The 27,548-nt window shown below is 46.4% G+C and overlaps 1 protein-coding gene across 1 annotated transcript; it reads left to right on the top strand.

The window, feature by feature from the left end:
- Window positions 1-18,975: 18,975 nt before the first annotated feature.
- PROK2 (prokineticin 2) lies at window positions 18,976-26,924 on the top strand. The gene is made up of 3 exons (XM_086755694.1): window positions 18,976-19,062; window positions 22,770-22,895; window positions 26,133-26,924. The coding sequence occupies exons 1-3, from the start codon at window positions 18,976-18,978 to the stop codon at window positions 26,256-26,258; spliced, it is 339 nt and encodes a 112-aa protein (XP_086611820.1). The 3' UTR covers window positions 26,259-26,924.
- The last annotated feature ends 624 nt before the right edge of the window (window positions 26,925-27,548 follow it).

Raw genomic sequence — 27,548 nt, 5'->3', positions numbered from 1 at the left:
CCTCTCCGTACAACGCAATCGATTTAAAATTTGATGCGTGTTTAAGCCGCACTTAATCAGAAGGGCCAAATGTTAATACTGTGTAATTTATTTCATCTTAGTTAACTTTCAAGCGACACGCTGAGAAAGATTACTTTTGCGTCTCTCTATATCGCCTGTGCAACAGGAGCAGCGGCATTGCCGCAGATATTGCACGTATCTTCTTACATTTTATTCAATTGAGTTCATTTTTATCTCTTTATTCATAAAACTATAAAAACAAGATGATATCGCCACTGGTTATTACGTAACAGGCCACTGGGCAAGAAAGAGCACATTTAAAGTTGTGGTATAAGCAAAGGATATTTTGGGGATATTAATGACCTTGAGTATTGAAGCCGAGAGAGTGAAACAAATGTATGGGGTTACGATGCATTTAAAATACGGGAGGGAAATAATAAATCAGATGAATAGTTGTAAGAAAATTGAAAATTGGGGAGAGAGAGTAACAAAACTACATGGAGACTGAAGGACTTACATCTGTTGCTAAGAATGGTGATGAGAATATGCAATTTGAATACATCTAAACTGCCCTTGAATTGTCATTATAACTTATGTGAAAAGGCGTTTACCAGTTGTGTGATTTTCCCAAATGTGATGCATTTCCTTGCATCTTTGTTCATTCAAAGCATCAGAAATATGTCTGAAATAAACCCATATCGGAGCTGAAAATAACATATGTGCCAGGAAGTCAAATCAAAAGCAGGAAAGTATCACAGTGTAAAGACACAGTAGCAGCATCCAGGTTAATTTTATTTTCTTTTCCTCCTATAAATAAATGACCAAAGGGAACGAAAAGCATCAGTTGCTTTACAAAGCCAACCATCACAGCAGTGCTCTACTGAACGTGAAAATGCCTCATATTAACTTTGTTAGTGCCGCTTATTTCTCTCTTTATGGCAGTTAGCTGTGACCGAACGCCTGGGTGCGTGTATGGCTGTATCTGCTGCCGTCACCCGTGATGGGTGTCAGCACGGTGACTGGGAACGCTGCGGAAGCCAACGCGGCAAAGTGATTCAGGACTTAATCCAAGGGTTGTCAAAGTCATTGGGAACTGTGACCTTGGCCTTCACTAAGACACGGCCCTTTCGCTGTAACCACATCTGAGCAAGCGCAACAGGCGTTACTTCATCAGCTTGAGCAGAGGAACAGAAGAAGAAATTTTCTTTGAAAGTATGTGCCAATCACCCAAATACTATTTCCAGCAAAAAAAAAGCCACTTCACAGCTACTACCGCTGTGGACAGAAAAGGAAAATGAAGTTTTCCTCACCTCTCAATGCCACAGTGCAACAAGTGCTGGGAAATGGCTCTGAAATAGGGGCTCCGGCTTGCTCTGCTTTATAAATAGCCGTTACATTTTGATAAACTTTGAACCAATGTTGTAAGCGTGTTCCAGACAAGGGCAGAGACTATTGCACGTCACCCACAAGAAAGTGGTAGAGTTTATTTTTATTACATTTTGGTAATGAAAACTTACTTAGAAGGCTTTAGTGTTTTCAGTGCAGCCTCCCCAACAAGGTCCGGTACGGACTGGGACTGGACTGTGTGGCAAGATGTTGCCTCTTCCAAAGAAGGCACAAGTTGCCTCTTTTTAACAACCATTCCTCTTTGTGTGTGCAAAATCCACACTTTTACCTGACTGTGAAGGGGCAGAGGACCAGAAGGAAAAGTGGAAAGAAAGGCAAACAGAGACACACGCTTTTGCTACTGTCCAAACAGGTGGCTTTTTTTTTTTTTTTTTTTTTTTTTTTTTTTGGGTCTTCTTAAAGATTCAACTCACAAAAGTCAGGAAAATCAAAAGTCAGTTACGGCCCCTGCCAGCCGTAACTCTGCTCCTGGCAGAGAAAGAGTAAGACATAAATATAACCTCACACCCAGCAGTACATGTGACGTGTGCAAGGAGGTAAGTTACGGGTGCTACGGGAACCATGATTTTGAATGTCCTGACTTGGGAGTTTAAATTCTCAAGTCCAAGATTCTGGGTAGTTCCTTCTTTCCTTTTTGCACCATGTAGTTATAAAACGTAGGACAGCTCATGGTCTCCTTCACGCCAGTGCGGCGATTTGCATCCAGCAAGTGGCTAAAGACTCTGTTTTTCATGACAAGGTGATCACAGTTGTTATTCATAGATTTTTCAAGGTTGGATCTGTCTTTCTTTGTACCACAAACCTTCACACTGATCATTTCCCTCTAAAATGAAAGGTGACACAGGGCAGCACATGCTGTTAGTAATCTGCATGGGAGCCTTTGATGGCCTAGAGGCGTGTGGACCTTTGATGGTGTGTGTGTGCGCTGCACCTGAACCGACCCATGCATGGGCATGTGCATAGAGGTGACAGTCCTCCGTCAGCGGGATTTCTATGTGTTGGTGAAGCAAAAGGCATAATGGGAGACCATGGTGTCTGCTCACTTTAAATTTCAGCACCTGCATCTTCAGCGGGGCAGAGCTGGCTTTAGTTATGTCCCGCCGATTCGCTCTGTCATCTTCATGACAATAAATTTGCACATCTCTTTTAAACTCCTACTTTATTTTCCCAGATGAGGCTTTCAGACATTTGCAATATTTTCACTAAGTGTCTTTAAAACAGAAAGTCTACTGTGCTTTGCATTTCAATTGGACTTAATCTACGGAGTGCGTTTTGAAGACTCTCCATAAATTTCTCACCTAGTGACGCTGTTCTCTTACTAGTGATACTGATGTACCGTTAAAATAATTTCCACAGAAATTATAACTAAAAAATAGTATAAAATAATGACTGCCTGGCTGTCCTTTAAAATAACTTCGCTAAACTCTTAGGAAAACTTGTCAGCCCTGGGTACGAAATCTGCTCTCTCCCTTCCAGCCGTGGGCATCTCGCGCTGAGAAGGGCAATGGGAGGAGGATGAAATCGAGGGAAGAGGCTGCTCAGCAGCTGGAATGTAAGTAGGATTTTGCAGATGTGTTTTGGCAGCCCCATGGTACATAAGCAGTAATCCTGACCGTGCCGTAGATGTATATACCCAAAGGCAGAACACAACCCTAAATGCCTCAATCATTTCCTTCTGCTGCTGTTCGGATTACCAGGCGACGCTCTCCTGTGGATAACTAGATATATTCTGGTTTTGGAGGTAAACCCCAAGCTCATGCTGCATCTAAGGAGACACCTGTGTTATTCTGTCCGGTCAAAGTTTGTCTTTTTGAGCCTATTTATGTTTCCAGCACTGCTCCAGCCACCTTACTGCTGCACATCCACTTTTAGCCAGAATCAAGTAGAGGTTACAGAACACTTGCATTAATGCATGTTTTGAAAAAAATTAGGTTTTTGTTGAAGGTGAAAGCTCTTTAATTACATTAAAATTCATCCTGAAGAAGTCTGGCATCTCAGATCCATAGGTGTCAGTGCTTTGCTGACTAGAGACAGGTTCAGATGTGCTCTTAAAGGCTCCGTTCATTTGCAAGCAGGGTTTGTAAAGTTGAATTTGTGCAATATCACTGTGTTTAAAATATATCCGAGTGGCAGGCCATCTTCTATATATCCTGCCCGGCTGCAAATCTTCAGAATATTTAACCAAACCAGACTCACAGAAGGCCTACGTAAGGAGGAATAATGTGGTGTAAATAAGCTCCGTCTGACTTTTTTAGCGATGCTCTGCGCAGATTTAGCATGCAAGTCAGGTGTCACGCTAGCTGTTGGAAATATGTAACCCTGACAGTATTTGGTAATAAAATAATAATCGCTGCGTGTATCTCTGATGGAAAGAGATTCACATCCTTTTGAATCCCTAATTGTGTGCCACACTACATTAGAGACAGATAGTTCATTGTCTCCACCTTTCAGAGACGGGAAACTCAGAGCAATATGTGAGACGTTCCAGAAATCAGCCGGTTTAATGAAGCAGCAAATTAGACCCTTCTATCTCTTTATTTAACATGTTGTCCCTTGAATTTGTCAAAGTTCATTACAGAGGTGCAAAACAGAAAAGAAGCTGCAAAATTCATTTGTGATTAGAGCTAATGATTTTGAAAATGGCTTTTCATATTTTTATAGGTAACAGCTATTATTTGTTATTAAATTTATGTCACGTTTGCGCTAATGAAATTACATTCTCTCCCTTCCCTTGTTTCTATTGTTTATGGTTTGGGTTTTGTAAAAGGATGAATTGTAAAGATGCTATGCATTTCTTGCCAGCTACGGTGCCTTTGACGCGGCTCTGATAGCTTACTCCTCTGACTCATGTCAGAAGAATAGGTTTAAAATTTCTTTCCTAATTTAATCCTCCTGTAACACTTGACGGATAATGAATCCAAGTAAACGGACTGATGCCTTTTTCCCCCATAATTTCAATTTCAGACATGGACTGAGTAATGGACTCAAGGCTGTAAAGTTAAGGGAGGAAAAAAACACTTAAACAGCCAAATAAAAACACGGAGAGCTCGTGCCTCTTTCCAAGACCTGCTCCCCCCTGTTCCTGGCAGGGGAATGGGTGCAAACTGAGGGAGGTTTATGTCCGTCCCAGCAGGTCCCTGACAGCACTAACCCTGCTCAGGGCTGAACTGAAGGAACTGGGGGACGGTGACGTTAATTTTGCTGGGTTTTGGCAAACGCTATCGCATGCGGGGGCGCAGGAGCTGGCGTCGAGCGCTGGCTGCAGCTGGAGGTAGAATGGGGATCTCTTGTGAGACCCCCTGAAGGAGGGTGTCTGAGTTTGATAAAGCGGTTTTAAAATGCTTACTGATAATCAGAGTTGCTTAAGATAAGGTGTTGTCAGCCTGTTAGTTCGCTTACCCATGTAATGCCTTCTCTCTGCTTTCTTGAATATTTGCATATATTACTAATAGCTAATGGTCCTTATTCCAGAATACCAGACGTGGAATCACCATTTCTGACGTAGGACGTGAAGTGAGCCGCCTGTGTTGTTTTTGAAAAGGATCTCCTGAAATGTTATTTATAATGACTAATGGTACTTTGTTCTGCTCTTTCTTTCCAGCCTCTCTCTTGTTGCAGAGTTTCTTCTCTTTCTTCTTATTGTGACGAAACCAGAGTATGAATGGGAAAAGTTCATTTGTAATGTGGCCGGTCCTGCGGTGTCAAGACGAGAAAGTTTGTGGTTATTATTTCCTCCTATGGGGAGTTTGTGGATGACCATTTCAGCTTTGAGAGAAGCAGCTTCTTTGGCAGACTGCATGCAGTCTCTGGGCAACCGAGCCCAGAATTTCCCCCAGTTTCTCCAGTTAGCCAGCAGTGCCCCAGGTCAGACGGCCGCTCCATCCCCAGGAGATAAGGGATTACAGCTTTTCTTTCCGCAGGCTCTTTCTGGCTGCGTTTGATGAACTCAGAAATCAGTGCTTGTGCTTTTTTGCTTCTAATTCTTATTGCACAAAGACACGTGGGTTTGCCCTACCTGATGGCTGACCCAAGTGACCTTGCTTGTAAGTTTGTTAAATGCACGGCTAGGAATCAGCTGTAGCAATCTCCCCACAGAGCTCAAGCAACACTTGAGAAAAACTTATTATTCAATCCCTTATTTCATGCTTTGGAACCTTAGCACTTCCTCCTCTTACAGCCACGCGGTTTCCATCAGTCTTTTCAACTTATAATGAGATTTAGCATTGGCAAGAGACGGTTGTGCCATAAAAACCAAGGTGGGACCTTTCTAATAAAAAAAAAAAGTTGAAGTTTGTAGAAAAGCTCTGTTTATGTATGGAAGAACAAAGCTAACACCACCTTTGTAAAAGTCTTTGGCATTGCCCTGGACTCCTGCTATGTCAGGATTATGTTTGTGGAAAGTCTACGAGATCTTACTGAGCGAACTTGCCAGAGATTCGCTTTACGCCAAAAGAAACGTCGTCCCCTGGATGCCTGCAGCAGCCTCAGTTAACTAACGGATTAAGCTGGGCTGGAGATGCTGGGAATAGGCAGCTATTTTCCTTCCCTGCGTCACCAGGCAGAATTGCTGCTTCCAACGGGCCGACAGAGAGGAAAGGCTTTTTTTGGAGTGATTGGTATCATATCGCAAAGTGAAAAGAGCAAAAAAACCTCTGTGGCTGTGCACCTCCTGCAGTAGATTAAATCTGAAGGCAGGAGTGCAGTAAAAGTATGTTTTCTGTTAATAAACTGAGCAAAAGTGACAGGGAAGTCAGTGCAACGTGGAGCATGCACCTTACTTTTTTGCCATTTTCCTGATGATCTTGTCTTACCCCAGGCATTTTGCAGATGAGCGCAGTTACCTCTTATCCCTGGTAAGGATGCAACATGAAATACAAATACCTGAAATACTTGAAAGGTGAGGCTGCTGTAAAGCTGTAATTATGTGTGGACTTTGCAGCTATGCAGCAGTTTAACAGTAATAAATCTTTGAGTTTATTATGCTGCAATCTTAAAAATACCTTGAAGTATATATATATTTTTTAATATTGAGAGGACTTCAAAATGTGAATTAGTTTCTCCCAGCTGTGACTGGATAGCCTGTCAGGAGGGGTTAGTATGAGGCTCGGGGTGCGGAGATGGGCATGTTCTGTATCCAGCGGGCAGCATCCCGCAGCCCAGACCCGGACCTGCTCCCGCCTGTCCGCAACCCAGCGCTGAAGGCAGCGGCTATCCCTGGTCCCAGCCTGTGGAAGGACCAGCACCCTCAAGATCTGATCTCTGCAGCCCACCACACCAGAGCATCCTACCCGCTGCCTCACTGATCCCATCGTAGTCATTATAACCAGAGGAGCAGCAGCTGTGGGGACTGGGACCAAAAATACCAGCATGCAAGAGGACAGCAGCAGTAGCGGCGGTTCAGTGCTCTCCTTTTAATTTAGCTGCTTTGGCCACTATTAAAACACCACAAAGGCTGAGGCAGGAGCACACAAATAAATACCTTGGGGCTTGCTCACTCCTGGCACTGCGCTGCTGAGCAATGCCAGCCTGGGTGCACGGTGGGGCCTGGGACCGCTGCTCTCCCTCCTCGTGCCCCAGCAAGCCGAGTTTATGGTTGGGATTGCCAGCGCCCTTGGCTATCACATTGGCAGCAGAATGAGCCCCTGCTGCAGGCTGGAGCTGGCCGAGCCGTGCTGAGCACTAGCACCTTCACGTCACCCAAGGGCTTAGCCTGCGCAGCCTCATGGGAACCACCATCAAAGCTCAGCCATGCGCCTTAAAATGATTAATTTACATACTACCATAGCCCTGATTAATACACCCGGGGCTCTAATCTTAATGAATCACATAAAATGTTATGCCCTTTGGAAAGGCAAATACAACCCGAGTAATTATGAGCCACTTTCTTTTTTTTTTCCTTGATGTCCAGCTCTGCCCGTTCAATCTGCCATCTCTATATGCAAATTTTCTTAACACACCTTTGCTGTTGGAGCCGCAGCAGACCGCCAAGCTAGCTCTGACGCTAAGGTCACCCCCACGCCTGGAACACCAGCACACGTCTGGAAGCGTAGAAGCAGATGCTAGAGGTACGAGGCGATTACTCACTCATTTTCCAAACGAGCCTAGCAGAGGCGGCACTGACCCGAAGGCAGCGCTGCCGTGAGCGTAACCCCAAAGGAGAGAAATATTGTTGGGCTGGGGAACAAGGCCACCTTCCCTCAGAGGTCTGAGGGTGCGGGTGGGATGCAGCCTGGCCGGGGGAGCCGGACCAGATTGGGGGTCTCATGGGGTCGAGCAAAGAACCGTGGCGTGGGCCAGCGTGCAAAGGCCTCAAGCAGCAGCTGGGGCAGTCCCGCTCTCCCCTCCGGCACCTCCATGGCATAAGCTGCAATGGTTGGGGCTGATGCTGGCGGAAAGAATTGAGGATTTGGTTTGTTCTTTTTCAAAGGCTTTATTCCTCTGCTGAGCTGGAATCAAACCCAACTGTCCACTGAATCCAGTCCTTTTATTTTCCCCTCTTCATGTTTCAAGTTTGCACTTTATGTACAGTATAAGGGCAGGCTTAAGCTTGACTGTCAGAATAAAAGCCTTTGCTTTTTGTATCGCTTGCTCTCCACAGTTCAAAACACCTCCAACCCAAGTGATGTTAACTTCAAAGGCTTCCCGGCACTGCAACCACGACTTTCGCCTGCTGCAGCCAATTTCAGAGTCTCTCAATGGCCTGCAGGCCTGAGGACAATCGGTGGGGTTTCAGTTTTCTCGAGGAGAGGTTTTAGGGTGCAGCAAAGAGGGGAGTGGGCTGTAGACGACAGCCAGCCACGCTCGCCCCGCATCCCGCGGCGGGGAAGCCGAGGCGAAGGGAGCTGGTGTTTCTTACGCAGGGACTGCTCTGTCCTGCAACTGAGAGCACTGTGATGAATTTATCCCTGTACGCAGAGACCTCAAGAGCTCCTCTGGCTCGTGTTAGATTAGAGGAAGAAGCATAAACAAGCAGAGCCATGCTGAGGCCAAAGGAAAACCCCAGCTCCCCGGGGACAGGGAGGTAATTCCTGGATGCTGCTGGTTGAACTCAAGTCAGGGTTTGGCTGTGGCAAAGAAGCTCTTCCTGTCCTCGTGCTGGGCAGCTTTTCTGGTAGAGGAAGTTGTTTGAGATGCTGATAAAGATTATAAGGTATGGAGTGATTTCTTTAAGTTCCTCATTTATTGAAACACACACTTTACTTTGTTTCCCCCTAAGTTTGCATTTAACATTAAGCAAACAGGACTATTCATTTGGAGACAATTATGCGCATGGTTGAATATGTTGCTCCATTTAACCTTATTTCGAACAGAATATCCTGTTTATGCAGTTAAGGAAAAGTAGAATCCATGTCCATGAAAATTGCTCCTGCTTTTTTAAAAAAATCCATGCAAACTGCTGGCCATGTCACCCCAAGCTGTAATCAGGAAGGGCAGAACAAGGAGCAGATGCGGGGAAGTTTCAGCTAGTAGCATTCATTCACACAGGAGAAGGAAACAGGAAAAGGTTGATGTAGGCTAACAGTTACGTGTTTTCTTCAATGGAAGACACACACCTCTATCTTTTCTCCTAGGCAATTGTCATAATTACGCGAACAAGCCATTTAGCAGGTTTCTGACTGAACAAGCTATCAGCGTTGGCTTCGAGAGGTAAGTCACTTGACGTTACTCCAGTTCAACACAAAGCATTTGCTCCTTAAAATGTCATCTCAGACAAGACAGTGAAATGAGCTGGAACTGTCTCAGCTCTGGCTATTACCCTTGGCAGAATGGAGTGTGTAAGGAGACCGTGGTGGCACATGCGAAAGGGAACCAAAATGGGTAGAACAGATAAAGGTTTTATGGAGGGATTTAAATGCCCGAGTGGTCCATGGAGAACCAATTCGTTCTCGTTCTTTGCCGCATTCGGTGATGCTAACTAAGGGATTGCTGGTTACATCACTCGCTGGGATTTAGGGTAAACTGAAGGAAATATTTCATCATCTGTAGTGTAATCGCTCTGCCTTGCTGCAGGAAGTTGAGTAACTGGGTTTAGAAAGAGTTGGATTTAGAAAGAGCTGGAGCAGTTACCTGCCTGTTCCGTTCTCGATGCATCCGACAGGTCTGAAGATGGTTGGTTTGTCGTGCAACCGAGCGTTGAGAGACCTTGAGAAGATGTCTCAATGCTTCTCAGAAATGGGACTTTTGATCCTCCAGCGTTGCAGGACAGTCCTGGCTCGGCAATGACCGTCATAAGAAAGCACATTTCTTATTTATCCGTGAAGCTGCTGCATGGAAGGATCAAGGGAAGGGTTACTTTAGGAAATAGTGCTGTTCCCTGGAGAGCACATAATGGACTGAGCTTAGGAAACCACATTTAACTAGTTCCTTGCTGCTGCACACTGCCACCATGGCACTGAAATATATTGGTCACCAAGGAATTCCTAAATTAGATGTGCCTTGATTTGGACTAATAGCAATGTAAAAGAAACAGCACTTTGCAAAATATGAATTATAGCTCTCTGTAAGCACCAGCCTGCTGGTTACACAGCTCCAAAGCCCATGGAAGTTAGCTGCAGGTCATCTTCAGACTCAGCAGTTTTTGGATGAGGGTCTAGTTAAAGAACATGAGTGTTTTGAACATTTAGGGTTGTTTTTATATTTTCAAGCCCTGTTTTCAAAAATTGGTGGTGTACTGGGAAGGGATTTGCTATACAGTACTTGAAAATCCAGGTTTTAGAGTGAGAGACTGGAGACAGCCTGGGCAAACAGCCAGCCCCTCTCCGGGGGCAAAAGCTCACTTATCCTAATGATCCTACCACACGTGTGAAAACTTGGTTTTGTGAGTCTGGTCGCTTGCCTTGTTTCCAGCAGGGTTTCATCAGCTGGTATTACCCCAGCACAGGGTTAAAAGAGATCTCTTGAGCTCAAATGTATTGTCAAGGCAACAAGAAACAATGCTATATAGTGATGGGTCAAGGGGTAATGGCTTTAAACTGGAAGAGAGTAGATGTAGATTAGAGATAAGGAAGAAATTCTTCACTGGGAGGGTGGTGAGGCACTGGCACAGGTTGCCCAGAGAAGCTGTGGATGCCCAATCCCTGGAAGTGTTGAAGGCCAGGTTGGATGGGGCTCTGAGCGACCTGATCTGGTGGAAGGTGTCCCTGCCCAGGGCAGGAGGGTTGGAACTGGATGATCCTTAAGGTGCCTTCCAACCCAAACCATTCTATGATTCTATTCAGCCATTCATCGCAATCATGTTACTGTTGGGCAAAGTTGCTTCTATGAGACCCTGGTCATAGGAAAGAGGCTCCTTTGGTGACAGGAAAATGTTGGCTTTTGGGAAAAAGGAAAATGTCATTGCCACATGTCCCTGAGCTAGCTTTGCTATGCTAGTTTTGGCATAATACTCAGTAGACAGGGAAAACGCACAGTGTGAACCTGGGCAGCAAAAGAGCTGGTGCAGGTCCCTGTGCTCAGCATGGGGACGTTGGCTGAACAAGACTGGTCTGTGATAGGGAGAGATGAACCCAACCCGGGTGTGCATGGCCCCAACCCCCGTGCCATGGCCCAAGGAGACCCAGGAGACAGAATTAAGACATTATGCAGCATTTTGGTCTAACTACTTCTCCCCGGATAACGAGCCGTTCAGAGGATGGAACGCATCTTCCCAGCACTCAGCTGGCCACTGAGGCAGGCAGCCAACACCAGCCTGCATTGCTGGGGGTTTGGTTTTGTTTGATCTTTACCATAAAAGCAACCAATTTGAATTCCTGGAATAATTAGCTGTCCTTTGCACTAGTGGCTCTTGAAAAGTGAGCTGGCAGAAGAACAGAGTAGGGAGTAGCAGGCTGAGGCGGTTAATTTGTCCTTTGTAGCAGCTCATCTTCAGGAGCTGATGCAGTAGGTCACACTCTTCCCTCGAAAGCCAGGGCTCAGTAGGCTCATGGAGCTGCAGGGACAGCCGGAGCTTCCCTGCCTGGCTTCTGCCCACAGCCACCTCCTCCTGCCCTGGCCCAGGGTCTCTTGGTCAGAATAACCCAGCCAAGGCAGAGGTTAAAGCATTCACAGGACTGCAGCCCAAGGCAGCGCCGTCATGACTGCTGTTTGTCGGGGTCCCCCGTGTTCAGCTAAAAGGTAAAACCAAGATGCTGACTTCTTGCAGATGATAAAGACTCCATGGCTTTTCCTGAGAAAAACCCAAATAGATCTAAGCTCCACATTAACACTTTATTTTCTGCATCCTAAGGAAAAAAAAAAACACAAAACACACAAAAAAAAACCAAAAAAACCCCACCACTACAAGCCAGGGGTGGGATTTTTTTCTCTTTTCTAGTCCAGAGTCATTCTTTGATGTGGGCACATGAAGTTAAATGGTTGCCAGTTGTCACCCCAGATCCGGTTGCAGCCCAGCTACAGCTAAAGTAATTCAGGAGAACGTGATGCACTAAGTGCTTTGGGATTCTCTGAAATATAAGTCAGTCACGAGAGGGACATTATGATTTTCTAAGTTCAAACTTAAGTGAGTAGTAAGTGAAGTTTCCATGTTGGAGGTGGCTTTGGTGAGGGAAGCACTTTGCAGCCATCCCCACAGGGTTTGTAATGCATGTTTATTGTTAACATGCTGTTTCACTGGAATTTTCATCTTTCTGAGCAATCTTGCATACGGATGAAAGGGAGAAAACTCAATCCAGTGGTACCCAGGCCCTGGAGGCACCTTGGCTGTGCTTTGCTGGGAATGATCCCATTTTTGTGGCAGTGGCAGTGAAAGATGAAGCAACACAAAGTACAAGGGAGAAGGTGAAAAGCCAGAAATGAGAAAAAAAAAAACAAACTCATGGGGGACCTGAAAGCTCAGATAGATCAGAAAGTGGATGAGATCCTTCTGTGTATGCCTTGGATGACCAGTGTCCAGAGCATCAGAGAAGGCTGGAGGACAAGGGGTTTTAGGGGTGAAATTCCCTGCTGATTTTGGGAATTTGTAGCACCCAGGATGTGAAACCCAAACAACTGGCTGTTGTTCCTGGGTGTAATTCCCTCCTGACCTAATATGCTAATAGGGGCAGGAGCACAACCTGCCCTGTATCCCCTCACTGGCCACCGCCACGTTCCAGTGAAGGACTGGAAAAGCAAAGCAACAAAACCAAAACAGAAACTAAACTGTGTGTTAAGGAGAAAAAAAAATAAAATTCTGCCTGCTGGCTGCAGGCAATCTGAGGAAGCCACGCAGTACGAGTACAGTAAATAAAAAGTGAACAAGTCACCTCTTCTTGGTCCCCTTGGAGATAGCGGGCAGCCAGGAATTAGCAGCATTCGTGGTGCTGCAGTGCGTTTCCGTGATGAGGGGCACAGAGGAGACTTGTATGGTGCTTTGGGGGGGGTGCGGGAGGCGGGGGCGTGTACGCAGGCTGGACGTGCAGGCATCAGGGTGGGCTGCGGGCACGCACCCAGCGAGGGTACAGGCAGAACTGGCAGTGCCCAGAGGGACCTGTGAGGGAGGAAAGCTGGGCTGGTTTGTTTATTAAATACAGGCTTACAAAGCATGCTCAGCGTCGGTCTAGCCAGCTCCTGTGGAGGCACACGATAAATCACCTGTCTGCGCTGGGAGCGGAGCTACAGCGATGTGCTCCTCAATAATCTGCCCGTAGTTTTGGCATTTGGTAGATTTCTGTGGCTCTGGAAACATTTCCATCTCCTTCCCCCGTGGCCCAGTAAGTCCCACCTGAATGAAAAACTACTTCACTCGGTCGGTTCAAGTGTGCAGGGAAGGAGCAGGGCTCTACCAGCCAGTCCCCTACCCAAAGCTTGCAGCTACTAACCCATTTTGGCATGCGAGAGATCTTTCCAACCAAGAGAAATCAGTAGGAAGAAAAAGATTGAAAGAATGTTTCCCTGAAGTCCAGCTAACTCCTCAAACCAGCACTGCATCTTCTTGGCAAAAAATCTACATTTTTTTTAAAGATATATCTGAAAATTACAGAAAGGCGTTGAATCCCTGCCCATCACATAAATCTGCAGTTCCCGCTGAATCATTCAGAGTTGTGCTGCCCTGGGCTTTGCAACGCAGTCACATGGATGCGTAGAAGTGTAAATAAAATCTGTGTACAAGTCAAAGGGATAGTTTTTCAGAGGCAACTAGAAATTGTTAGTTTTGGTTGTATGTTTGCAGCTTTTCCTTGTTCTAGCGCTGCCACTCTTTCACGAGCAGGCTCTGTAATATTCCAGGTCGATCCCTCCGGGCCGACGGGAGAACGCGTACTTTGCGATCAAAATGATTCATGCGGTTATGTGATCCAGTGCAGAGTAAGGGAGTAAGAATCCCTAATCTGGAACATCAGCGCTTATCTGCTAAACACTCTTTTTTAACATACTGCAGAACCATCATCTTTTTCCTTATATGAGGTTCTTCACGGACTACTATGACAATGGCAGCACTGAAAAGCCACGTAATGAGCCGCAAGGAGCACTAGGAACGTGCAGCTAGGACGGCGGCTCATTCCAACTATTCTTACCTGACCTCAAAAATAAAAACACTCGGAGATGCGTTTTCGTTGCTGAAGATTTTTTGCAAATCTGCTTCATTTTTATTAGTGTACTCACAAGGCTGTTTCTGTTTATATGCTGAGAGTTGACTCGGTCTGCAAGGATATATAACTAAGAATAGAGCTGTGTGGCTAATCGTATGGGGTGAGAATATTCCCGAAATCACGCCAAAAACTTCACAAAGTTTGTTGATCTATTGGAAAGGACTTGGAGATGAGTTACCAGAATAATTTCATGGTGACAAAAATGTCACTTCGTAGCGAGAGAGTAAGAGGGCTCAATGTTAATCAACAAGCGTCGTGGCTTATAAATACATGCAGAAGGTGAAGATTCCTGATAGCAGAGGGCATAATATCATCTGCTGGTCCAAATCAGTGAAATTCAAACAGGAATTGATGTTTCAAGAGTTGGAGCAGTTTACTGAGGGAAGAAGCGAATTCTTCGTTAAATCAGCATTTGATTTCTCTTGAGGTATGTTCTGGTTCAAGAAACAACTTACCTCTCTATATTTAGGATTCAATTGTGAAATTTATGGGTTCATTTAGTAGGAATTTAGACTACAGTGCTTCTTCTAAGCCTAAGATCTGCACATATCTTCAGACTTTTTAAAACTCTGTTCGTTTATTTGATGCCAGAAGAGGCCAGACGTGAGCCTGAGGTGTGGCAATGATGACGAAAGACCGCGTCAGCTCGATGTGAACGGTGGGTGACGAGGTGCCCCCTTGGCGGTAAGCAGTTTCTCGTTCCTCGCACAACCGGCTGCTGCGTGGCCGCAGGTGGACGTGCTGCCGCTGTTCTCCACACTGCCTCCTCGCCCAAGCCGGGGCAGATACGTGCTGACCTCTCAGGCTTGCCTGCAAGTTCACGCAAGCAGCAGCCTCATGGACGTCTCCAAAGGCAACTGCAAACGTGAGACTTGCGTATAGCAGTCTGAATTACCTTTCATTTTCTGTCCATTACCCAGTTATGCAAACTGCTGTCTGTATGATCTAGGATCATACCAGTGGGTGCCCGGACTTGCCAAGTAGTCTGCACTTCAGATCCCAGCTGGGTTTTTACAGTCTCCGTGAGAGCTGCAGGGACGAAGCCTCCGTCTCTCAGCCAGCCTGCTGCTGGTAGCTTGTGAAGGGCATTGGCCAATGCCAGCCATATCAGAGAGGGGTAGAAAACTTAGAAGTCATTTGCAAAAACCTTTGCAACTTAGAAAAAAATGTAAATGGTAGTTGGGTACACACAAATTAATGGCAACACAAGCAGAAAGAGCCACTTCTGCCTTCTCTACAATCCCCAAAACAGAGGAGGAAAAATCGAGAAGGGTCTTGGGCTGGTCACCTGCGAAGGGGATGATTTGGGCCGGCCTCTGCTTCACTTTGTTCATTGCTGACATAGAGCAGAAGTGCTGGGTGAGAGAAGGACCGCATCCCAACTCAGGTTACAGCATAGAAATTAGGATATTCTTTCATGGACTACGTGTTCAGGTTGTTTCAAGCAAGTGATCTGAGATCTTCCACACCTTGGGTGAACTTCCACACCTAGACTATAGATCCAGATAAGCATCTGATACAGATGAGTATATTCCTCCTGTACAAGAGTCAGCAAACTTGCACTACCTAGCTGAATTCAGACCGTTGTTGGATACATAGTGTGAAAGATTGAACAAATTAGATACTATTGTTATTAAGATAATTTTTAGGACCAAAAAGTTAATTCTCCTGCCTCACATTATATGCTTTTTCTCATTTCTTGTATGAGAAAATTATCGTTTTAGATAGCTGATGTATTCACATTCTTAGTCTTCAGAAATCTGTAAACTCTGTAGTGCATTATCACTTGAATAGGCCAAATAATTATTTTAATGCCTACTCATAGACAGTTAGCTTTCAGTAAAATTGAGGCTTTGAGAAGAACCAGAGAGCGCTACCAACCACACGGAAAGCTAAAAATAGGTATTTCACTGTGGATTCTTAAAGCAACTGAGGACTTTTGGCTGATTGTTAATGTACTGTGTCAAATCTAAAGTATTGTGATTAATTTGGAGTGATATTTCCTAATTCTGATATTAGAGTTTTTATAGTAGAAGAAGACGTTTAGTGGATTTGTGAAGGCACTCTGGAAATGGGACTTTTTGGCTTTTCTCCTGGGGAGAAACCTAACCCTACCCCAGCGCGGCCAGAGCTGTAGCTCCACTGCAGCCTTGCCTACAGGGTGACCGCACTGGATCCTACTACGGGAGGAAAATAGTTCTTGTGAGGTAGATTCATTTACAGCAGGATAGCACCACAGGTGGCAGTTGGAGAAATACCTACAGGGAGGAACGGAGAAGGTACCTGTGTTCATTGTGACAATGTAAGAGAGGGGCTGGAAAGCTGCTTCTGCACTAGGCTGGGTTATACATCGTGTTGTCCCTCATGTCTCCAGGTGCACTCCGGGGCATTTTTGGTATTGTTCCAGCAAAGACACAACTATTAAGAGAAATGTTACAGGCTTCAGAATGAATTGGTTCAGTAAAAACCCAGCTATGCAAAAAAAAAAAACACCCCTCCCTTTTAAACTAAGAAAACTAATATGAGGCTATCCTTCAAAGTGCATCAAAAGAAAGAAAAGGACTTCTGAAATTCTGCTGCATTTGTGACGGCAATATGAAGAGTTACATTTAACATACTTTGTGGATTTTCACTACTTTTGTGGTTGAAGGATTCTCTAGGATGTAACGACACAAATTCAGAGATTCCCCTCCAAAACTTCCACTTTTTTTTTTAAGCATGAACCATTTCATTTTAATTTATTTTGCATTACAATTTTGTGATCATCTAAAGGCGGTATAGATGCATAAGATCTCTTCTAATAGCAAACCAGCTCTAGAGGAAGTTGGTAGTAAGAATAGTGGTGTTAGGGTGGATGTCAGCAAGTCTGTAGCACACAAATCTTGGTGTACAACACTGACCTTCTAGGCTGACAGCTGGCAACCTTTCATAAATGACACCTCTTATGTAAAATGGCTTTTACAAGAAATGACTGACTTCACAGAACTGCACAAAACTCTTCCCCTTTTATTTCCCCTCAATTCTGTAGTGTTTTTGAAGGATCAGGAGGTTTACAGATTAAATTATAATCATTTTTTTTAAAGTTCTGGGCACTTGAGGATTATGAAAATAATAATTCATGCTTATATTCATTTTTTTTTTTGTTTCTAAGATACAAATAAAAATCAAAAGAAGCTAATCCCTTCACCTGGTTTAAACTGGCGATGGTTCAAGTCAACCATGCAAGTTTATGACAGCTAAGAATCTGCCCCGGATATTTTTAATATTTTTATGTCAAAATTGGCTTATCCCAATTTGCTTTGAAAGCATCCTTGGAGTAAGGCTCGATTTACTCAGCTCGTATTTGTCTTGACTGTGCTTTTATGAAATAGCCATAAGCACCCAAAAAGGCCACATTTGTAATGAAAACACCTCAGACAGACCAACCCCCCCGAGGGGACATCGAATCGATTCGATGGCTCCTGACCGGGACTGAACCAGGCGGGAGCGTGCAGAGACACTCGGTGCGTTGTACATGCTCCTTCAGCTGCGTTTAAATTTGCCTTGGCCGAAGAGTGAGATGGAAATGTGGGCTCTGCGAAGGCTCAGCCTTCCTGTTTGGAAAAGAGAATTTGAAAAATCTGAGAAAACAGGGACCAGCATGTAAGGACGGGATGCAGCGGCAGGAGGGGTGGCACGGAGGGACCGGAGACATGGAAGTGGGGATGGAGAGGCAGGAAAAGGGACAAAAAGGGAGTTAAGAGGGAGAGGAAAGGTAAAAAGAAGTAAGTATAAAGAGCTGGAAAAGTAAGGAAAATAAAATAGCTATGAAAAACAGAAAAAGAGAGGCAAGGAAGGAAACTCTGCACGTGTTTTATTGACTGTCACTGGGCTCTGATGTCCTGCCTCCGCAGGGGACGGAGGTGCCCGAAGGTAGCACTGTCAGTCACTAAACCTTGGCTTGTGTTAAATTTCAGTAGTGTACCTCTAAAGAGGAGCTCACTGGGACAATCAGATCATGGCCTGGAAGGAGCTAGTGGAGCACTGCCTCCAAAATGGGGGAGAAAAGGGGTTTTGGGCTCCTGATGCTCAGATAGGTCCACAAATGTGAAGAAGTCCACATGACCATTACTTTTTTACTTTTTAGCATTTCTTAGGCTAAGTGCAGTCAGGAGGAACTGAGGTTGATTCAGTTCTTACGGAGCCTGTGTAGTAAATTTGCTTCAATGCTCCTCTGGCCCAGACAAGGGGAGGCGCAGCCTGCGTGTCCCCCCGCCATGGCCGTGCCCACAGCGCTGCCAGGGCTCAGCGCAGGCTGGGTCGGGGGCTGCAGGTGCCTCTTGTTCACAGCGGGGAGCTGCTGCAGGCTGGGGAGCTCGGGAAGCACAAGCAGAGGGGACATGGGCACTGGAGCCAAGGCTGGCTTCAGCGGCGGTGGGCTAAGACTGACCCACTGTGGGATATGCTCTAACCTGCTGTGGGATCCCCTCTGGGCCTGCTTGTGTGCTGCACCTGACCTGCTGCGGGATGTCCCCAACATGCTAAGAGATGTCCCCCATACCTGCTGTGGGATGTCCCCAGCCAACCCTGGGATGTCCCTCCACACCTGCTGAGGGATGTGCCCCGTACCTTCTGCGAGATGTCCCCCTAGATGTGCTGTAGGATGTCCCCCTCCTGACCTGCTGAGGGATGTACCCCAGACCTGCTGGGGGATGTCCCCAGCCAGCCCTGGGATGTCCCCCCAGATCTGCTGAGGGATGCCCTCTCCACTCGTGGGACGCCCCCCGACCCCATCCTCCTGGACCTGCCGCGGGCTGCCCCCGGCCCTCACCCTCGAAGCTCATCCCGCCGCCGCGCACCTGGCCGCGCTGGGGTTGCGCGCGTCGCTCCGCTGCCGGGGCGGGGGTGACTCACGCTGCCGCCGACGGCGGCCCCCGGCTTTATAACGGCTGGGGCGGCCGCCACGACCGGCTCCGCTGCGCCGCGCAGAGCCCGCGGGGGAGCGCAAGGGCCGCGGGACGACACCATGCGGAGCTTGCGCGGGGCGCCAGTAACGCGGCTGCTGGTGCTGCTTGCGCTGCTGGGCGCGGGGCACGGAGCCGTCATCACCGGGGTGAGCGCAACCGCACCGACGGCAGCGGCGGGACGGGACGGGGCCGGGGGGAGCGGGGACAGGGCTGGGGGTCGGTCGGTCTGTCCGACCGCGGGACGTGAGTGATGCCGGGATGGAGGGGAGGTGTCTGCCGTGAGGGGTGGCCAGAGCTGGAGCGGGGCGGGGGGTCTCGGGGGTCTGTCCGGGGTGGGCGGTGGCAGGACAGAGAGGTCTTGCGTGAGGTGAGGGGTGCCTGGAGCTGGGGGTCTCTCGGGGATAAGTGATAACCGGGACGGGGAAGGGAGGGCTTTGCCTGGGGATGAGAGATGCCAGGGCTTGGGGGGGCTGTCGGGGGTAAGTGACACCAGAACGTGGTGGTCTCTCTGGGATGATGGGTGGCAGGATATGGGGTCTTTCTGCAGCAGGTGATCCCAGGACTTGGGACGTCTCTGGGGTGAGGGGTGCCAGGATATTGGGGGTCTCTCTGGATTAACAGATACTAGAGCTTGGGGGTCTCTGGGGTGAGGGATGCCAGGATATCGGGGGTCTCTGCAGTGGGTGCTGCCAGGACTTTGGGGTCTCTGGGGTGAGGGATGCCATGGTGGGAGGTCTGTCCCACTGGGATGAGAGATGCCTGTCCCTGTACGGGGGTGTCTCCAGGCTGCTCCGTGAGTGTGCAGAGGCTCCTGCTGTTTGTCCAGGGCTGGAAGCTGCCCCCCACCCCCATGCAGTCCCCAGCCCCGGCTGTCCCCCTAAACCTCTCCTCGGAGGGCCTGGCTTGGGGCACCACGCTGCCGGCTGTGCACCCCAAGTTCCTCCAGCTCCTACCGCCTCCAGGACAGACAGCAGTATTGCAATTATCACAAAACGCTGGTTTTTTTTTTTTAGTATGACTGTGCTGCTTTTTTTTTTTCCCTCCGTAGCCACCCATTGCAAATGAGTCTTCTGTTGTTGTTTTTAGACTTGCGATTTTACTTCGGTTGTGAAAATATTTTTTTTCCAAAGACGTTATTTAACCCAAAGTGTTGCATCACTCTTAAGTAAAATGATTTTTTTTTTTTTTTTTTGCTAGTGTTTGCTTTGGATTAATAACCCAGTGCTTGCATTCCTTCGTGAGCTTACATGTCTTTTGTAACCATCAGAAGTTGCACTCACGGCGGCGGATGACTCCATGGCTGTCCAGGCTCCCCGTCCGGACTTCAGTGAAGTCCATGAAACAGCTCGTAGGCATTTCTCTGGATGTCAGATTGGTTCCCAGGACTGGTTAATTTTCAGAGCAGACAGTGTGAAGGAATTTTTTTAATATTGGAGGATTTCAAGTTCCTTTTAGGTAGAAAGAGGACCGGTTTATATATATCTGTTGTTAGAGTTGTGGCTTCACCTTTAAAGCATAATTAATCTGTTAAATAAAATAATTGTGAAGTGCTGAATAATAGGTAAAAGACAAAGCAAATTGGAAAAGTAAAAATAGATTAGAACTAGGAAATGTTACTTTATTAACTATTGCGGTGCATTTCTGCTTAAACCACTTTGATGCATTTTTGGCTTCTGATCAACGGGCAAATCTCAGACGAGAGCTGACATAGGCATTCCCATCCCCATGCTCTGAGCCTGGAAGGTGCTTTTCCTTTGCAATTTAAGGACTTGATTCAAACCTTCCTCACTTCAGTGGTGGCTTGTGTGCTGACTTCAGTTGGCTTTGAAGGTGGCATTTCACCTCGGACTGTGTCCTCCAGCTGAATTTTCCACAGGACTGTGTTTAAATGGGGTGCTGCAGAGGAATGTCCTTCCTGTGTCCTGTGAAGATTAGGAGTATTCATACAAATTACACATTGGAGATAAGGTGTGGGCAGGAGCATTTGAGTTGAATATTTTAACAGTTTGTCATACATTTTTGGAAAGGGAGTCTTAAAATTTCTGCCAGGTGTGTATGTGTGCGAGTTTTAAAAAGAATTTGTTGAGAGCGGTGTTTTAGACACCCTCGCTGGCTAGGACATCCTCAAGCCTGTTTTGCAGCTGAGTGGTACTTCAGGACCAGCCCCACAGGGATGGATGGGGTTTGAGATCCAACTGAGATAAAAAGGGGGTCAGGAGGAGTAGCAGTGCCGGTGACCCCAGCAAAGCCGTGCTGGGAGCAGCCAAAATTGCTGGACCTGCAGTTATTTGTGACTAGGGCAAAATTAGATCATCAGAGTAGTTGGTTTTTTTTTTGCTTTTTGCTTTTTTTTTTTTTCTTTTAAGAGAGAAGTTAGAAAGTAAACATTATTTACCTGGCAGACTGTAGTGGTAGTTCTGTGACCAGGTTAGTCTCATAAGTAAATACCCTGTGTTTTTGGGCTCACCTGGCACAGAGTTGTCTGCTTTGTTAAATGCCATTCATGCTAGCCATTTGGGTTACACACACTCTTTAATGGCTCGACCCTAATGCAACAGCTTTTTCCTAAATTACCCACTAATCTGTAAATACATATTTTGACCTGGCTTCTGCTGGCCGAACCAGCGTAGTATTTACCCAGCAGAGTACAGCGTAATGGCATTTACCATGTAAATCCCAAAGTAAGGTCTGTAAGGTTTTTTCCTCAAGCCAAGGGTTGTTCTGACGCGCAGTCTTCCCCAGAGCCGTTATCATTTTTTATGTGCTTTTTTACAAGTCATCTGTTTATGTACTGCTGACCAGTGCCTTTGGTCTGTCACTCCTGCTGTCAGACATTGAGAGTAGTTTGTTAATTAAACTTACCTTTGGGGTATAATCAGAACCTTTAGCTATGGCATTTCTCACTGAAGAAAGGAGACTGGTTTCTGCATTAAATTAATATAATCCATATGTATATTAAATTCATATAATAAAAAGTCTGACAAGCTTTTAGTTAAAAAATAAGCAAAAGATATGCAATAACCTGTTTCCAAACCCTAAAATGTCAATTGCGTTTCATGGTTTGTGGTTTTTAAAACACACCCGATAGTTTGTGTTTTGCTTTGTGCTTATCTAAGCTAAAAACCGTATTGGCTAAGTGGCTGAAACATTCCCCCCCGCCTTGCAGGGAGAATGCTACCCCAGTAGCATTTTCTTGGGTGTGGACATTTATGCAAAGATTTTTCTATTATATGTTGAAGACCTCCTTTAGTTACATGTAATTCTAGATAGCAACCACAGCATCTCTATTTAAACTTCTATTTTAGCTACTTCCACTTGGAATTCTCTAATAAAACTATCATGCAGTCCTGCACTTGCAAAGGAACTCGACCATAAGATATTCTCGTAAGAATCTAGAAGGAATAGTTACTTAAAAGTCTTTAAATTAATGGATAATTTCCTATCTTAGTTTTTCTGTAGGACAGGACTCTTGACTGTTTGGTGTGCTTGGTCCTTGCACCTGCCTGGGGTCCCTCAGGCTCCGATCTGGGAAAGCAGAGCGGGACGTGCCACGGCCCAGCAGTGCTCGGAAGCCGGGACTGTAAATCACTGCCAGGCCTGAAGTCAGCCCTGAGCAGCTCTGTATGTGCTCGCAGTTTTAAACATCCTGGGCTCGACTCTGGAACGTGCCAGGAGCCTGCATGTTCAGATCCATGGGAGATACAAGTATTGCGAATCAGCCTTAAATCTTGTTACTCAGCCTTAATGAGCCGTGATAACTGGTGGGGTGTCAGCTCTTGAGCAGCTGATCTGTCCTGTTTCTGGGATATATTTATTACTAATTCTATTTGCCTCATGCCGTATCAAACTCCAGGCCTGTGACCGAGACCAGCAGTGCGGAGGAGGGATGTGCTGTGCCGTTAGCCTCTGGATCCGCAGCCTGCGGATATGCACGCCGATGGGAAATTTGGGAGAGGAGTGCCATCCATTGAGTCACCGGGTGAGTACGTCATGGAGGGGACTGTGGGAGCAGAGCTGGGTAGAAAGAAATGGGAATATACTGCGCTGTACATCACATTGCATAAAAATTACGCGTGCTGAAAAGGTGGGGAAACATCCCGTGCATTACGGTACCCAGGCATTTGCATCTGTATGGAAATAGCACTGAGGTTCCTACGCAGGGAAACACATTACTGTCAGAATTATGCTGAAGAGAATCTGAGGATGAAAGTAATACACGCTTTTCAGTTTGTTCTCTTATTAGTTTGTTGTTTTGCTTCATTACATGACCCAAAACAGCCTTCACTGTTCCCGAGCCCAACCCTGCCAATGCCTATGTGCATGAGCAGGAGCATAGTGAATCACACCGACCTTGGTGGAACTGAACAAGATCCCATCAAAAGCATAAAAATGCCACCAGCCAGTGCTGGGACACCTGGTGCATCCCTGAGCCATCAAACAGCTATGTCCCACTGTGCTCCAGAGGCTGAGAGCCACTGGTGCCTGCAAAAGCCATTGAGAAGGTGTTGGCACACGCTTGTACTTGAGAAAACTCACCACAATAGAGAAAACTCTTAGCTTCTATTCCACCTTTTAATTTTAAATATATATATATGTGTGCATACTTATAGACACACACATATACATAACACCAGTTACATATTAGTACATTATTATATGATACACTATATCATTAATATAACGATAGTAATAAATACATTTACTTGAGGATATATAATTAGGTATATTATGTGTATTATGAAAAAGGCTGTTACCTATTATGAAAAAGGGATGTTACCGAGAAACTTGAGAACCTGATGGTCTTCATCCTTAGGGGAGAGTATGGCGCAAGAATTGTCACATGTGAAAAATATCCAGCCAATGCATTTAGCGTGTAAATATGCAGCTAGTTAGCTGCCTCTCTCGCTGTCTTACCTGGTGCCTGGCTGCTCAGCTCTGAATCTACAGTTTATTTCCTCGGGTTTAGGATTTGCAAGACTCTCTTCTATTACAGTTACATTTTTAAATCTTCTGCTGTGATACTGGGGACCAAATTCTCATTTTTACTATGTGATGTCGCAGGTTTTTCTTGTAAGGGCTCTTTAAGTTAACAGGAGTCTCAGGATAGAAGAAATTGTCTTCTAGGGGTTTTTTTTTTGTGAGCTTATTGCTATTGGGCAACAATTTGTACTGTCTGATATACTTTAAGCTAATTAACTACATAATCACGATCAGAGAAGGCGCCTGTCTACCGCAGACTTATGGTCATAGTCATTGATGTTTATAAACTTTATGAGATTAATTTTAGATTGAGATTGAGACTGAGATTGAGATTGAGATTCTCCATGTCACTGTTCTTCATGACAAACACAAAGCAAATTGATTTGCTGTAGTATGTGAAATCAGGTATTTTTAAGGATGGAGAGTTTGCTCAACAGTTCCTCTGGGAGACCAGTTGCCCTCAGCACCCAAACCTTTCATCTGGCTGCAGGTCAGGTACAAAGCAAGCACTACCATGACCTCAGGGACCACCAGAGGGGTCTGGAGATACCCTGGAGGAGATGGCTGGCTGTTGGGTTTCCACCTTCTCGTTTCCTTCTCAGCAAGTAGATGGCATTGCCTTGACACCGTTAGCAGTCTCCGTTGGTATTGCCTTGACGCCATTAGCAGTCTCCATTGGCATTGCAGAGGCAGGGTTTGCAGGCAGGGCTGGGCTGGTGAGGGTTAGTGGGTCAGCAGGCAGAGCTGGGGGGTGGCTTTGCCACCACTACAGACCTTGCCTGTAACCCCCACCTCTCTCTCAGGAGCTTTCATGTTTCCTTTTCACCTCCAAACTCCCATCTCCCCACGCTCATTAAAACGCGGTGCTGGGCACATGGCACAGCAAAGCACACACCAGCTCGGCCGGCATCGCCAGCACCGGCTCTGGGCACGTGGGTGCACACCCCAGCAAAGAGCCCATCCCGCAGAGCTGTCACCCGCTGCCTGTCCCCGGCTGGGTGCGTTATTAAAGCCACATCTTCAGCGTGGGAGTCCCGCTGAAAGGAACTTTTCCTTGCAGCGAATGTAACGTTTTGAATAAATCATTCTGAATAAATCATTTGAGTTGTCGGAGGGCTGAGAGGTACCTCTGAGTCAGCCTTACCAGCCCGAGGAGCTCAGCTTTTAGTTTTTTCTGCAGAGCTGTGTGTGGGCACCCAAGAGGTGTGATTCCCGCAGGGAGTCCCTGGCACCCGCGGTCGGTGGCCCCTCCCGCTCACGGGGGCCGTGGCAGATGGCGTGGGGAAGCCCACGGCCTCCCTCGCTCTGGGGTTGCTCTTCAAATGGTGCCCCCCACTCGCCCCCTGCACCCAGTGGGGTGTCACCGGAGTTGGGCAGGTCCTCGGCGTGATGCACAGGGGAATGTGTCAGATCTTTTCCCTTTGACTTTCTTAAAGAGAAAAAGTGCACACTGACACAAAGCAGTCTTGGAATATTAAAATTGCAGGCTCAAAATGCCTGGAAATCAGGAAATGAGGGAATTAGGGTTGGCAGCAGTGACTCTGTACCTCCCTGCATCCCAATGGATTCTCAGTGCTGGCAGCACCGCAGCTCCTGGCCATGCCATCCCACCGGGCTGTCCTGCTCGGCTCATGTGCTGGCGGAGACATGGCTCCTGTAAAAGGCGGAGCTTGTGATCGAGTTGTTAAAGAGTGTCAGCGCATGTGCGCATCATGGCGCAGCTAAATTTGCTTGATGCAGTCCATATGTGTGCTCCCTGCAACACGGCGTGGCTGGAGGAGGGTGGGATGAAACGAGAAACCTCTGCCCTGTGGTGAGGGGATCCTGCTTGAAGGGAAGGCAGGAGAGATGACCTCCAGAGATGCCTTCCAGCCCACATTACCACGGGATCCTGTGGTTCCCGGGTCCTGCTACGTGGCTGACAGGCTGCTCGGTGCCAGAGGCAGGGCAAGCAGAAACCTCCACACAGTAAACACCGCAAAACGTGATGCTAAAGGCCAGTGTAGTTTCACAACAGATGCCTTTATGAAACAGGAGTAAATGGAGAACATGTGTCACAGATGTAGATTTAGATAGCAACACGGGCTGTCCTGTTTTGCTCTTAACTGTGGCTTGACTGGGAAATGCAATGGGGTTGGCAGCATTCCCTGTATCCCCGCTACTCAACCCAATCTGTCCATCCCAAGCACCACGGCCTGCGCTCCCTGTCCCTGATGTCTGTGCTCTTTGTCCCCAGGTTCCCTTCTCCGGGCGGCGGATGCACCACACCTGTCCCTGCCTTCCCAGACTGACCTGCGTACGGACTTCTCCCAGCAAATTCAAATGTTTACCAGACTTCAGAAAAGAAGATGTCTTTTTTTAGCAGGAGCTATTCTTTTTCGACGTATTCTTTTTCTTCTTGTTGTGACGAACAAGGTACCTGCCAGGGAAAACCCTTTCCCATACTTTCCTGCCTCACCAACATTAAAACTGGAGATGAGATGCTGTGCGGTAGTGGCCAAGGTTTTCAGGAGGGACTCGTAGGGGCAGATGCTTTCATTTTGGGGTGAGCGAAATGAGATTTGCTAAGGTGACACTGCTTTCTGAGGGCAGGAGCTTAGGGATTTCAGAAGCATCTCGTGGTCTTCATGGTTCCAGCTGAACCCCAGAATGAAAACATCCAAGATGGTTGTGAATTTTGGAAAATTTTGGCCACGTTTTTGTACTTCGGAATGCTTGAGACAAACTGAGAGCTGAATAATTGCAGAGTGTGAAGCATATGACAGCTGCCAAAAAACTCTATTTACACGACATTTCGTATCTTTATTAATATAACTGCATTTGTAAGTTAGGTGCATCTCTAGGGTAAAAGTTTAACCAATATAAGTAGTTTTTACACTTTTTAAAAGTGGCAGGTGGAACTAAAGCATTTCAATATCCAAAACGTTACAAGATTTTGTTATTTTAGTATGCTAAGATGAGAAGAGGTTGTTGTTACTGGAGTCAGTGTAAAGCTACCTGATCATCTCAAATTATGTATTAAGACGTAGTTTATATTAAAAAAAGGAACCCTGAAGTTTATTGTAATGGGCTGCCTGACTTCTTGTATGTGTATCATATTTGCTGTGTAAAAATTCTGTATCAGAATAATGGCAGTATATGATTTAATTTATTTTAATATTACAACATTATTTTGTCATTGTGTTTTTCCGTTTTTACTCAGTGTGATCTGTTATCACATATTTGATTCACTAGCAGAGCTAGCAGAGCTTCTTACGGATAGCTTAGCACAAGATTACGTGCCTCTGGCTGCTTTTAGGGAAAATCAGCAGTTTACGCGGCATGAACTCCTCAACCAAGCTGCAGTCTTAGACGACGGAGGAATCCTGGTGTAGCTAATACGAGAGGTTTTTCTTGGCACGCACCTCAAAGGATCAACTTTAACACCGCAAACATATAATTTGTGAGTTTTCTGCAATATTCCGTGCAACTTCGTATTTACTTCTCAGTCCCTGGAGCTGGAATTCCGATAGTTTGTATGAGTTTCACACATTTCTTGCTCTCAGACATGCAAACATATGCTGGAGCTGGAAAAGTGAAGTCATTCATCATTCAACAATCGGTGCTTTGCCGCTGATGACGATGAGGCGTTTGAGAGAAGTCAGCACACTCG

This window comes from Chlamydotis macqueenii, chromosome 10 (genome assembly GCF_036417535.1).
Source record: "Chlamydotis macqueenii isolate bChlMac1 chromosome 10, bChlMac1.mat, whole genome shotgun sequence".
In the NCBI taxonomy this organism is placed as follows: Eukaryota; Metazoa; Chordata; class Aves; order Otidiformes; family Otididae; genus Chlamydotis; species Chlamydotis macqueenii.
The sequence above is the reverse complement of the archived record's forward strand: the minus strand, read 5'-3'. Positions and strand labels throughout refer to the sequence as shown.